Source organism: Ranitomeya imitator, chromosome 4 (assembly GCF_032444005.1).
Source record: "Ranitomeya imitator isolate aRanImi1 chromosome 4, aRanImi1.pri, whole genome shotgun sequence".
NCBI classification, from domain to species: Eukaryota; Metazoa; Chordata; class Amphibia; order Anura; family Dendrobatidae; genus Ranitomeya; species Ranitomeya imitator.
The window spans coordinates 640,146,422-640,160,977 of record NC_091285.1 but is presented as its reverse complement, the minus strand read 5'-3'; the positions used below and the strand labels follow the sequence as shown (position 1 = coordinate 640,160,977).

General features: G+C 42.3%; 1 protein-coding gene across 1 annotated transcript in view; it reads right to left on the bottom strand.

Annotated features, from left to right (window-relative positions):
* Positions 1-2,766: 2,766 nt before the first annotated feature.
* The window catches only part of LOC138677051 (gamma-glutamyl hydrolase-like), a 77,548-nt gene continuing 65,758 nt past the window's right edge, over positions 2,767-14,556 (bottom strand). Inside the window, exons 8-11 of the mRNA XM_069766871.1 lie at positions 7,595-7,701; positions 6,388-6,481; positions 6,170-6,307; positions 2,767-4,003 (exon numbers count right to left, since the gene is read on the bottom strand). Of these exons, the coding sequence (XP_069622972.1) occupies positions 3,882-4,003; positions 6,170-6,307; positions 6,388-6,481; positions 7,595-7,701 (461 nt within the window). The 3' untranslated portion in view covers positions 2,767-3,881. The remainder of the gene's footprint in view (positions 4,004-6,169; positions 6,308-6,387; positions 6,482-7,594; positions 7,702-14,556) is intronic.

The window sequence follows — 14,556 nt, the reverse complement described above, 5'->3', positions numbered from 1 at the left end:
CGCCCATCGGACAGGTAAAAAGTCATTTAAATATCCCACCAATTTAAGGTGACAGGTTCCCTTTAAGGATTATGGAGCCCACTGTGCTCTTAGGTAGCTTGAGTACTGCAGAAATTCTGTTGTAACCTTGGCCAGATCTGTGCCTTGCCACAATTCTGTCTCTGAGCTCCTTGGCCAGTTCCTTTGACCTCATGATTCTCATTTGGTCTGACATGCACTGTGAGCTGTGAGGTCTTATATAGACAGGTGTGTGCCTTTCCAAATCAAGTCCTATCAGTTTAATTAAACACAGCTGGACTCCAATTAAGGAGTAGAACCATCTCAAGGAGGATCACAAGGAAATGAACAGCATGTGACTTAAATATGAGTGTCTGAGCAAAGGGTCTGAATACTTATGACCATGTGGTATTTCAGTTTTTCTTTTTTATTAAATTTGCAAAAATGTCTACATTTCTGGTTTTTTTTTTCAGTCAAGATGTGCAGAGTTTGCATTAATGTGAAAAAATGAACTTTTTTCAATTTACCAAATGGCTGCAATGAAACAAAGAGTGAAAAATTTAAAGGGATCTGAATACTTTCCGTACCCACTTTATATAGTAGGAGAGAAGATATAACTGGATGTCAGCATGTGACTAAAGGAGATTAGCAACCTAGTCCAGCAGAGATTTAACTCTTATTTACCTGCCTAGAAGCTACGAGTCTTTGAGTGGATGCCTGTGTCTCCCTGCACTGATCATTAATCAATGGAGTAGGATTAAGGGAAATAGAGACAATGATTTTTTGTACAGGAACCTAAAACTGGGCAGTAACGTAGTAAGGGTGAAGAAGGAAAGAAGTGCCACCTACTCATATAATATTGGTGAAGGCTTTACATACTCCGGAGTCTAAATATGAAATATCTTTACGTAACAGGTACAACGCTAAAGCAATAAAAGGTTCTTTGCACATAGACTACAACCATCAGGCAAGCCTGGAGGAGAAAAAGGTGGAGAGCAAGTTTGAGTACCAATCAACATCATCAATAACATCTGATTCTGTTTGTTTTTTATTCGTGCTAAAAAATTCAAACCAATTGGTGAATCATGTTTTATCCTCCAGAAAATATTGGTTGGAAAACTCTGCCCATAGTCTGAAACTGATGTGACTCTTCCATTAATCCAACGTCTTAATACTTCATACCCGATTTATCAATCCAACTTCATAGCTTATATTCTGCTTTCTATTTTAATTCCCGTCTTGTTTGTCTCTCTTTGGGAATTTTGTAGGCTCATGGAAGATCTAATGAGCTTCTTCTTAATTAGGTGCATAGAGTTTAATTAGAAAAATCACATTAAACATAGCAGACCTCAGAGATGAGGTTGTAAACTCCGGAGGATGAGGAGGGGACTTTGGCCACAAGAGAGCAGAATATTGGAACTTTAGGGAGCATTGACTTCACTATTCATGTTTCATTTTACTTATTTCTCTTTGCTTATAGATGATGGTTAATTTGTGGAATATGCAAAGTAAATTATTGCTCAATAATTATCATGGATTCATGCCTCCTTGGTAAAGTTCAGAAATATTCAAAAGAAAAAAATGACCAGCTTCACCGAATCCGTGAAAAAAAGTTTTCTTTATTCACAAACTTAAACATGGAGGATACAGACTTCAGCACAAACCATATGGGTAGGGATCTCAACGCGTTTCTGGAGACTACGCTCCCTTAATCATGACATGATTATGAACACCTGCCTAGATTCTTTCAAAACGTAAAAATCAGCGCAGATGCCAAACATGTATAGTTTTTTTTATTTAAGAGGTGAGAAAAATTCAGAAATTTGTAAAAAATAAATAAATAAATAAATAAATTTTGCTTGTGTTGCCATTTCCCGAGACCCGTAGTCATTACACCATTTACTGATCAGGTTAATTAATTTTATATTTTGATACATCGGACGTTTACGGATGTAACGATACCAAATATGTGTAATTTTTTGTTTCTTTATTTTTAATGGGGAAACGGGGATAATTTGAAATTTTATGTTTTTTAATTTTTTTCATATTTTTAAAAACTTTTTTTTTTTTCACTTTTTACTATACTTGTTAGTTGAAACTGTGATCATCCGATAGTTTGTGCTGTATACAACAAACGACTTTACAAAATTTCTGACGTACTGATGCCAAACCTTTGGTGTACTAAATATTGGAATGAAGACTTTTAATATCAAAGTTACATCAGAATTGTCAATATTTTGAGTTCATCAACATCATACGAATATTTAGAAATGTGGGACACAATTATTTGCAAATAAAAATCAAAATATACCATAGAACAGAATTCACTTCAGACATAATAGTACATCCGGGAGTGTTTTTAAAACTCTTAACGCAATATCACATGCATGTACGCCATTGTAGAGGCGACCGTGTGTGGAAGGAGATCAGGAGCGCAGGTTCCATAGATCTGAGGCTTTGTTTGCAACTTGAAAGTACATTGATCAAACTGCTCTAATGCTCTAATCATAGGTAAAAACTGTAATAATCTAATCTAATTGGTCATTCATTTATGGGTCACTACACTAAAATATATATATATATATATATATATATATATATATAATTTAAATATTCTCATTGAGCTTTTCTCATAGGAGGAATTATTCTGACTCCATAAACTGCAAGTGTGGGGCTCTTAAGACTCAGTTTCTTGTCTGTCTCTATGTACTAGTACTCACACAAAGAGATTTCATCAAATAGCTTAATTTGGCTACAGAGGCACATATGAAGAGTCCAGAAGAAGGTTTATTTTCAAGCTGAATTCTTGTAGTGATGCACAATTACAGTAGGTAAAAAAGACTATTATGAACCACAGCTGAATAGTTCTGAATTTATCAACATGGCTGATATATATACTATCTGGGCAAGAAGAAGGGAGGGATTACTGACATCAGAGCAGAGGAGATCAAAAGGATGAGAGAGAGGACAAACTTCTAAAAGGAAACCTGATTGCATAGCAGTGATAACAGAAACAGTACAATGACAATACAATAATGTATGATTCCCAAGTCATGGGACATTGCAAGAACGTTACATTCCATAATAATAACCAAAGCAAAAATGTAATCATGATCTGGACACACAGCGATTTGTGTAAAAATCCATTAAAATATAATAATTTCTTCATTGTGTGCTAGTATTGTAGAATATTTTATTTTAAGGCTTAGGGCTACACAGCGAACTTGGCGTCAACAGCCATCATGCAACCAAAGTTCACTCGCTCACTGCTACATTGCTATCTTATACAGTAAAAGTGAATGGGGTCATAATGAAACACCTACACTACCTCGTCTACAACAAGACTGCTGGCTTTTCTGTATAGACTTGGACAGAATGAAAATAGTCATCTCATTATCATTTAAAGGAGGATCATGTAATGGCATATCTACTGTGTTGTTGAAAGTGTACATACGGCAGGAAATAACACTATGCACACAGATAAGGCTCTGTATGCTGCTTCCCGGTCACTCTCTGTATTCTGGGGGAGGTGGATTTATCCCATCGCTTCCTTAGAGAGTGTGAGTGACTGTAGAGTCTGAAGGTACCTGGGTCACCAGTGGGCACGAAAGGAGGATAAGGAGACAAATACAATCTAGTGTATTAGTGCTGCAAGGAGAGCCACTGCCGTATTTAGGGTATCAAGTGCTACTATCACTGCTACACCACCAGCATAAATAGTCCTTCAGATAGCGTATAGATTTTGCCCACACTTCTTTTTCAGTCTTCTAACAGGGGGATTGTACAGGGTTGCGGCTCCCTCAATATGAAGGATGGTGATTTATGAACAATGAACGTAATCATTTGATTCTGTTTAACAAAGGCCAAAATTTGGTGAAAATTTCCTAATCGAAGAAATACACCTGCTCGTAGCCACTGATATTCGCTGTGTATGTTGATGGCCAGTTATAGATCAGAGCTGACTCTTCCTCCTTCCGGTTTGAGAAGTGATTTGAATTCTTTCGGGCTGTAACAGAAAGAAGAAAGAAACTGAAAAATCTTCTTTTTTTAAGTGCCCAATTCAATAACAGTGCCCCCACAGGGGATATGAAGTACCGCAATGTGCTCATGGGTTTCCTAATTAATGGGTCCTTTGATATATTTTATGAATAAAGGCCCCCATACACATGACACTAATTTCGGCTGAACCAGCCGAATTCGACAGGTTCGGATGATGATCTAAAATGTATGGGGAGCTGGTTGACATTTTCATATACCCGATTAAGGAATTATAGGAGGGGGTCTTCTGTCCAGCATCCCCACCTTTTTGCTATATTGGGGAGCGTTTCTGTCTCTTAAGGACCTGTATTGTTGTCCTGTCCCACATTACACAGAAACCCTATGATTTGAATGTACACTGAGTAATGCTAAATTTCTACTTTGGGGGCATTGCAATGAATTTTAACACCAATGGTATGATCACATGGAGCTTTTTTTCATTTGTTTCTGGTCCACTCAGAAAAAACACCAGAAGAAGACACAGCGCCGAAACGCGCGTTGGGGATACCTGGTATCACCCCACAATCAGGTATCATGGATTAGTTTTTCATGTTTAGATTATCTGATTGTTCTCCTGCCCATTGTTGGTTTTGATGTGGCAGAGAGTTATCATGCTCTACGGTATTTACCTTTTCATGGGTTATTTTCTCAGTGTGATCTCCATTGTCTAGTATTTTAATTCTACATGACATATTTACACAATTGTTTAGTATATGGAAAATGCAATATATTTTGACAATCATCTTATATTTGTATTGCCTTTTCGTAGTTCTGTATTTTGTGGTGCATTGCCATTTTTCGCATATTGTTTTTATATTTTCTGGCCTACAAATCTTTTGTATTTTTAACTTTTGCATTCAATAAATACTAATTTTTGCAATGGTTCAATACACATTATATTTTTCTTTTGTTTTTTTACAAACTGCCTGTTACAGAACCCCCAGCACCAAGAATATGTTATGCAGTATATATTATGTATAAAGGTTCCATGTGAAATGCATCAGTCAACAGGCTGCGCCCCTGGTCAGAGGGGACAAGATATTCTCCTTCTGACCTCCCCCACCTTTGTAATTCCCACAGTAAATATCAGCAGGCTCCGGCCCCCTGCGGCTATTGTAATGTATGTCTGGCCTGCTTTTTCTATTGGCCTGCCCTGTGTATCTGTGTTATATATTCTGTGTTCTGTGAATAAAGTGTGTTCTTTTAGACTGGAAATACGTGGAGTAGCAGTCAGCTTTTATATGCTCTCATGTAATCAAGGAATTCAAGCCAGCGTCCTTCATTCAGAATCCAGCAAAAGCAGAGTGGACCTCCTGAAACACGGGGTGGTACTGAAAGAGGTACCCCAGCACAGCAGACCCCGTTACACTGCCTAAGAAAAACTTTAACATTTGGTAAAAATTTCTTGAAGCTTTTCGTTAATAAAAACTCTTCAGGGCAAAAAAAAAACGGTCTATTTTTCAGGTGATCAAAAATGACGAGTCTTTCAAGCAGAATGCAATTAATGAAATGCAGTCGTTTTGTTGTTGTTTTTAACGTTCTCTGATGTGTTTCATTAATGTTTAAATTAGGCTTTGAAGTTGTTGTTTTTTTTGGGGGGGGGGGTTTCTTTAGCATTTTTGTGGTGATTTAATGTCGGTTTTGAAAATGTATTAAGAAATAATGAAGTCAATAAAAAAAATTTACAAGCATTTTTTGTGTGATTTTTCATGAATTTTTCAGAACCAACCAGCTCCAAAAACACGTGATTATAAACTTTGTGTGAATATACTCTTAGTGCGCAGTCAGATGGCCTTATAAATTGGACCCCAGTGCTTGGACTTGCTGCGGCTCTCCTGAGCAGAGCATAGCAGATGCATAGAAATATATGGATCTATCACGCTCTTGTCGGGAGACCGCCTAGCCAGTCCGTTCACTGCGTTCCGATCTCGGTCCGATTTATAAGGCCATCTGACTGCGCACTTATTATTAGATTTTACCAGCTGAGCATTGGAGGTCCTAGTAAGGGGATATATAGGGATTAGCTTATTATTAAGAGACCTTTCGAACAAAGAGACATTATCCAAGTGGACAACCCTGTTAGGTAGAAAGTGACAGAGGATGGCTCCACTCAGCTGATAGCTCACATCATTACCTTCATTCACAAAGAAGTTTGCAATATACTGTGATAACCAAATGGCGTTGACGGAGTGCGGATAGGCGAGATCACTTTCCCACTGGAAGCGGTTCACCTCCGGATGCCACTGCACTCCATAGATGGGATATTCCCGAGCTGTGAGAGGAGGAGACATGGTTATAGCTCCTAGAATCAGCTATCATCACAAGGAATTGCTCCCCTGATGACCTGCTCACCCTCCATGGTGGATATGAATTCCTCGCCATCCCGATCATGGTTCGTAGACAGAATACGGTAAAATGTAGAAAGCTTCTCATTGGCATAGAAGGTCTACAGAACAAGATGAAGAGTGCCATAATGGAGTGAATAGGCATCAGATAAAGGGGTTGTCTTAGCTTATTTGTCCACAGGCTTGAAATATTTACTACATCTTAAAAGACGCCCAACAAACTTACAATTTAATTTCTTTCCACGCATTTCAATCCAGTCCATGCTTCAATGCTCTGCTATCAAAATACTGTTGTTGTTTTTTTTTTTTTGCAATTATGTGATCATTGCTTACTTCTAGGTAACAACAGTTCCCAGAAGCACCCTGCACCTCTTCTCTGCTCAATGAACCACCCTGCTCTCTCCTTGTAAACAAGTACAACAAATATAGACACTAATATACGTATTTAGGGTGCAATATAGAAAAATAACACTGGTGGGTGAGAGTGGACAAATCTTGGCACTTGCACATGCACCACCCCACAATGGGAGAAGAGGTTGATTCTTGCTGTGCAGTTAAAGGGGACCTTTCAACATGTCATTAGTGACCAGATTTTGCTCTTATTTTATTCCCACTTCTCTCCTGAGTATTCTACATTTTGTTTTATTAAAATCAGCCATACGGTTCCAGAGATATGGGAGGTTTTGTTTAGTACACATTTTTATGGTCTTTAAAAGGGGGCGTGGCTCCCAGGGTCATTATGCAAAGCAGCCTAAAGACACGCCCCAGAGACTGCTGTGAGTCAGGGCTCCAGGCAAAGATCATAAAAATTAGTACTGAATATAAAAGCCTAAAACTTTGGAACAGTATAGCGGATTTTAAAAAAACAAATAGCGGTTTGATCAGGGTAGCGCAAGGAATAAAATCAGGGCCACGACAGGACAGTTTTAATCCGATGACATTTCCCTTTTAATGCAGATATATCATGCACATGCTTGAACAGAATGAAAAGAATTACAGGAGGACAGATGTGTGGACTGTTAGGCTGGAGATGACTTTTCATATGTGGATTTCTGGACTGAAAACTCTTTAGAGGACTTCAGTTTTAAAAGCTAATTGCATTGAGCAGCTTTTTTGATTTGCAGACATGGAGACTAAAAAAATATAATTGTAGTACAAACTTTTTAAGTGTGGAAATAACACACAAAAAGAATTCACTTCTGCGTCCCTGTTACCTTTGGAGTAATTCCATAATGGTGGAAATTTGCCGTTATATGTTCCCGAGAGGCTGCATGTAGTAAATTAGGGGGGGCATGATGGAACATTTTGCTAGAAGAAACATCTGTTTTGTAAAGAGATACAGAAGGAATCAACAAAGGGTGATATAGGCTTTTTAGAAACATTTCCAAACTTTCTGCTGTTTACAATAAACAAATGAAAAAAGAACAATTTCCGCCATATTTCCCGTGATTTTTCTGACTTTTTTTTTGCTGTCAATTTTTTCACTCCACTGAACAATGAAGAAACTGCTAGTGTTTTTTTTTTTTCAAAAGAAGTTGAGGCGCCTTTTGAGCTTTCCCATTGACTTGTATTGTGAAATACAGAGCGTCTTCTGAGTAAACAATGCCAGAAGAATGGATCGGTCACTTATTTTAACCACTTGGCGTTTTTAGAAACCTAAGAGGTTAAAAGACGTTCAAAAGCCTGAACATGTGCACAGCAAGTCGTTTTTACATAGAAATGCTTATGTTTATGCTTTGGAGCATTTTCTTTTTTTTTTTCAGGTGGGTTTTGGAGCAGACCTGCCCGAAAAAGAAAATTCATGAATCAGGTTGTTAGGGGTCGAGTTCCCGCTTCTGCACAGGGGGAATCTCGAGCCACCTCCGCTGCGGTCTCCCATTCTTGTCCAGCCGCAGTGGAGTCTGCTCAGCAAAGACGTCGGTCCCAGCGTCTTGCTCATTCTCACTCTGTTCTGAGAGTTACTGCTGCTTCTCCAGTCTCTGCCATTAAAGTCAGTGCTGGTCAGCAGCGAGCGGACTTCTCTGGGACTAGGTCCTTGTCTGCACGTACTGAGCATGTCCAGGGTAAGATCTCCCGTTGGAGATCGAGGGTCATGTGCTCAGGCTCTGCAGCACATTCCATTGGTCCTTTTGGCAGGTCTTGGAAGGGCAAAGGTACTGTAGCCACTTCCTGTGCTGCTGCTATATAAACTGCGCATGACCGCACGGCCATGCGCTAGTATTGTCTTACAATTGAATACGTGTGTTTGTTGTGAGTGCAAGTCGTTCATTAAATACCCCTACCCTATTGTATGACTGTTCGCGTATGGAGTATGGCTGCTATCTAGCGCCCGACTAATCACTCAACGTGTCACACACGTATCAGCGTCTATTGCTGTGACCGCCAGTGCGGCGCCACGCGCCAGTTGTGCGCTTCCTGACCCACGTCTGGGTGCTTAGTGGTGCCTGCCAGCATGTCACAGTTCGCACTTTGGTGCTCTAATTATAAGAGTTGCCTAACACACCCTGTTGCGGTGTTGTGTCAGCAAGTGGTCTAATCGGACTTCAATCCTGTGTCTTGGGGTTGTGTTCGCTGACTCCTTGCTTGCACTCTTTAGTGCGGTATTGCGGACCTGTGGTTTTACCGGGTTCGCTTCCACCGCCATATTACGCTGCCATTTACTAGCAGCAGGTTTTTACCTGCACGGTGGACCCCGGACTGCGAACGCATCTATTACATCTTTCTTGGTGCGTTCCGCCAGTCCTAACAGAATACTAGCGCCAGGGTCTGGCTAGTAAATGGCAGACGATCAGCGTTTACAGCGGTACATCCAGCAGCTGGAGGGAAGGTTGGCGGCTCTAGAGCGTTCAACCTCAGCTGTGGATGTCACTGCTGTCGCTGTTCAGGCTGCAAGTGTAACCGCAGCCAGTTTGTCCGCTGCCACCTCTGCCCCGACTTTATCCCGTCTCCCGCTTCCTGACAAGTTTGCTGGTGACAGTAAACAATGTCGCGGATTCGTAAGCCAGTGCTCCATACACCTTGAGCTCCTGGCGGCGCGTTTCCCTACGGAACGGGCGAAAGTGGGATTTATTTTATCTCTCTTGTCGGGCAGGGCGTTGGAGTGGGCAACGCCACTTTGGGAGCGTGATGACCGTGTGGTACAGAGTGCTCCACTCTTTCTGGACGCTCTGAAGCAGGTCTTTTTGGGACCCCGTATTACACACGATACCGCGCTCCAGTTATTGACAATCACTCAGGGTTCGTCCGTGGACAGTCAGTTTGCCATCCAGTTCCGGACTCTAGCCTCGGAGTTAGAGTGGTCGGATAAAGTTCTAATTCCGGTGTTCTGGAGGGGACTGGCAGACCACGTGAAGGACACCTTAGCCACCAGGGAGATACCCGCCACACTGGAGGAGCTTATTTCTCTATCTACCCGCATCGACCTCCGTTTTCACGAATGAAGGTTAGATGTTGTGAATTCTGTGGCTGAGTTCACTTCTGTGGTCACAAGTGGTATTGCAGTCTCTGGGCTTCCTCCCTCAGGTGTTTTGGTGAGCTCGTTGGCTGCCTTGCTATTTAGCTCCACCTGAGTCTGTCTTCCTTGCTCCTTGTCAATGTTCCAGTGTTGGATCTGAGCTACTGCATCTTTCCTTGGGCCTGCTGCTCTGCTAGATAAGTGCTTCTAGTTTGTTTTCTGTTTTTTCTGTCCAGCTTGTTATTATCTTTTGCTGGAAGCTCTGAGAAGCAAAGGGGTGCACCGCCGTGCTGTTAGTTCGGCACGGTGGGTCTTTTTGCCCCTTTGCGTGGTTTTCGTTTTGGGGTTTTTTGTAGACTGCATAGTTCTCTTTGCTATCCTCGCTCTGTCTAGAATATCGGGCCTCACTTTGCTGAATCTATTTCATTCCTGCGTTTGTCTTTTCATCTTGCTAACAGTCATTATATGTGGGGGCTGCCTGTTCCTTTGGGGTATTTCTCTGAGGTAAGTCAGGCTTGTATTTCTATCTTCAGGCTAGTCAGCTCCTCAGGCAGTGCCGAGTTGCATAGGTAGTGGATAGGCGCAATCCACTGCTGCTTCCAGTTGTGTGAGGATAGATCAGGTACTGCAGTCTACAGAGATTCCACGTCTCAGAGCTCGTCCTATTGTTTTGGGTTATTGCCAGATCTCTGTATGTGCGCTGATTACTGCACGCTGTGTTGCCTGATTGCCAGCCATAACAGTACAAGGAGCCATTCAATGATTTCCAATAGAGGGAAAAAAGAAATCCTGACATCATTTTTTTTTCTTAGCTCTGTCTTCAGTCTTTTTTTTCCCCTAGACATTAGAGTGCTTCAGGACACAGCTGTGGACATGGATATTCAGGCTCTGTGCTCCTCAATGGATAATCTCGTTGTAAATGTACAAAAGATTCAAGATACTATTGATCAGAAATCGATGCTAGAACCAAGAATTCCGATTCCTGATTTGTTTTTTGGTGACAGAACTAAGTTCCTGAGCTTCAGAAATAATTGTAAGCTATTTTTGGCCTTGAAACCTCATTCTTCTGGTAATCCTATTCAACAGGTTTTGATTATTATTTCTTTTTTGCGCGGCGACCCACAGGACTGGGCGTTTTCTCTTGCACCAGGAGATTCTGCATTGAGTAATGTTGATGCATTTTTCCAGGCGCTGGGATTGCTTTACGATGAGCCTAATTCAGTGGATCAAGCTGAGAAAAATCTGCTGGCTTTATGCCAGGGTCAGGATGATGTAGAAGTATATTATCAGAAATTTAGAAAATGGTCAGTACTCACTCTGTGGAATGAATCTGCACTAGCGGCTTTGTTCAGAAAGGGTCTCTCTGAAGCTCTTAAGGATGTAATGGTGGGATTTCCTATGCCTGCTGGTTTGAATGAGTCTATGTCCTTGGCCATTCAGATCGGTCGTCGCTTGCGCGAGCGTAAATCTGTGCACCATCTGGCGGTATTGTCTGAGAGTAAACCTGAGCCTATGCAGTGCGACAGGACTATGACTAAAGTAGAACGGCACGAACACAGACGTCTGAACAGACTGTGTTTCTATTGTGGTGATTCTACTCATGCTATTTCTAATTGTCCTAAACGCACTAGGCGGTTCGATAGCTCTGCCGTTATTGGTACTGTACAGTCCAAATTCCTTTTGTCCATTACCTTAATGTGCTCTTTGTCATCATATTCTGTCATGGCGTTTGTGGATTCAGGCGCTGCCCTGAATCTGATGGATTTGGATTATGCTAAACGTTGTGGATTTTTCTTGGAGCCTTTGCGGTGTCCTATTCCGTTGAGAGGAATTGATGCTACACCTCTGGCCAAGAATAAGCCTCAGTACTGGGCCCAGCTGACCATGTGCATGGCTCCTGCACATCAGGAAGTTATTCGCTTTTTGGTACTGCATAATTTGCATGATGTGGTCGTGTTGGGGTTGCCATGGCTACAAACCCATAATCCAGTATTGGATTGGAACTCTATGTCGGTAACCAGCTGGGGTTGTCAGGGAGTACATGGTGATGTTCCATTTTTGTCTATTTCGTCATCCATTCCTTCTGACATCCCAGAGTTCTTGTCGGACTTTCAGGATGTATTTGAAGAGTCCAAGTCTGATGCCCTACCTCCGCATAGGAATTGTGATTGTGCTATCGATTTGATTCCTGGTAGTAAATTCCCTAAGGGTCGTTTATTTAATTTGTCCGTACCTGAACACACCGCTATGCGCAGTTATGTGAAGGAGTCCCTGGAGAAGGGACATATTCGCCCATCGTCGTCACCATTGGGAGCAGGGTTCTTTTTTGTAGCCAAGAAGGATGGTTCGCTAAGACCGTGTATTGATTACCGCCTTCTTAATAAGATCACTGTTAAGTTTCAGTATCCCTTGCCATTGATTTCTGACTTGTTTGCTCGGATTAAGGGGGCTAGTTGGTTTACTAAGATTGATCTTCGTGGTGCGTATAATCTGGTGAGAATCAGGCAGGGAGATGAATGGAAAACGGCATTTAATACGCCCGAGGGTCATTTTGAGTATCTGGTGATGCCGTTCGGACTTGCCAATGCTCCATCTGTTTTTCAGTCTTTTATGCATGACATTTTCCGTGAGTATCTGGATAAATTCTTGATTGTTTACTTGGATGACATTTTGATCTTCTCAGATGATTGGGAGTCTCATGTGAAGCAAGTCAGAATGGTTTTCCAGGTACTGCGTGCTAATTCCTTGTTCGTGAAGGGATCAAAGTGTCTCTTCGGTGTGCAGAAAGTTTCATTTTTGGGGTTCATCTTTTCCCCTTCTACTATCGAGATGGATCCGGTTAAGGTTCAGGCCATCCAGGATTGGACTCAGCCGACATCTCTAAAAAGTTTGCAGAAATTCCTGGGCTTTGCTAATTTTTATCGTCGCTTCATCTGTAATTTTTCTAGCATTGCCAGACCATTGACCGATTTGACCAAGAAGGGTGCTGATTTGGTTAATTGGTCTTCTGCTGCCGTGGAAGCTTTTCAGGAGTTGAAGCGTCGTTTTTGCTGTGCCCCTGTGTTGTGTCAACCTGATGTTTCTCTTCCGTTCCAGGTCGAGGTTGATGCTTCTGAGATTGGTGCAGGGGCGGTTTTGTCACAGAGAGGTTCTGGTTGCTCAGTGTTCAAACCATGTGCTTTCTTTTCCAGGAAATTTTCTGCTGCTGAGCGTAATTATGATGTGGGCAACCGAGAGTTGCTGGCCATGAAGTGGGCATTCGAGGAGTGGCGTCATTGGCTTGAGGGTGCTAAGCATCGCGTGGTGGTTTTGACTGATCATAAGAACCTTACTTATCTTGAGTCTGCCAAGCGCTTGAATCCTAGACAGGCCCGTTGGTCGTTGTTTTTTGCTCGTTTTGATTTTGTGATTTCATACCTTCCGGGCTCTAAAAATGTGAAGGCGGATGCTCTGTCTAGGAGTTTTGTGCCCGACTCTCCGGGGTTATCTGAGCCGGCGAGTATCCTCAAGGAAGGAGTCATTGTGTCTGCCATCTCCCCTGATTTGCGGAGAGTGTTGCAGAAATTTCAGGCTAATAAACCTGATCGTTGTCCGGCCGAGAAACTGTTCGTCCCTGATAGGTGGACTAGTAAAGTTATCTCTGAACTTCATTGTTCGGTGCTGGCCGGTCATCCAGGAATCTTTGGTACCAGGGAGTTGGTTGCTAGATCCTTCTGGTGGCCATCTCTGTCACGGGATGTGCGTGCTTTTGTGCAGTCCTGTGGAATTTGTGCTAGGGCTAAGCCCTGCTGTTCACGTGCCAGTGGGTTGCTTTTGCCCTTGCCGGTCCCGAAGAGGCCTTGGACACATATTTCGATGGATTTCATTTCTGACCTTCCCGTTTCTCAAAAGATGTCTGTCATTTGGGTGGTCTGTGATCGCTATTCTAAAATGGTCCATCTGGTGCCCTTGGTTAAATTGCCTTCCTCCTCTGATTTGGTGCCTTTGTTCTTCCAGCATGTGGTTCGTTTACATGGCATTCCTGAGAATATTGTTTCTGACAGAGGTTCCCAGTTTGTCTCGAGGTTCTGGCGAGCCTTTTGTGGTAGGATGGGCATTGACCTATCTTTTTCCTCGGCCTTCCATCCTCAGACTAATGGCCAGACCGAACGAACCAATCAGACCTTGGAAACATATCTGAGATGTTTTGTTTCCGCTGACCAGGATGATTGGGTGTCATTTTTGCCGTTGGCTGAGTTCGCCCTTAATAATCGGGCCAGCTCGGCTACCTTGGTCTCTCCATTTTTCTGCAATTCTGGGTTCCATCCTCGTTTCTCTTCAGGACAGGTTGAGTCTTCGGACTGTCCTGGTGTGGATAATGTGGTGGACAGGTTGCAGCAGATCTGGACTCAGGTAGTGGACAATTTGACCTTGTCCCAGGAGAAGGCTCAGCTTTTCGCTAATCGCAGACGCCGTGTGGGACCCCGACTTCGTGTTGGGGATCTGGTTTGGTTATCTTCTCGTCATATACCTATGAAGGTTTCCTCTCCTAAATTTAAACCTCGTTTTATTGGTCCGTATAGGATTTCTGAGATTCTCAATCCGGTGTCTTTTCGTCTGACCCTCCCAGACTCCTTTTCCATACATAATGTATTCCATAGGTCGTTGTTGAGGAGATACGTGGCACCTATGGTTCCATCTGTGGAGCCTCCTGCCCCTGTTTTGGTGGAGGGGGAATTGGAG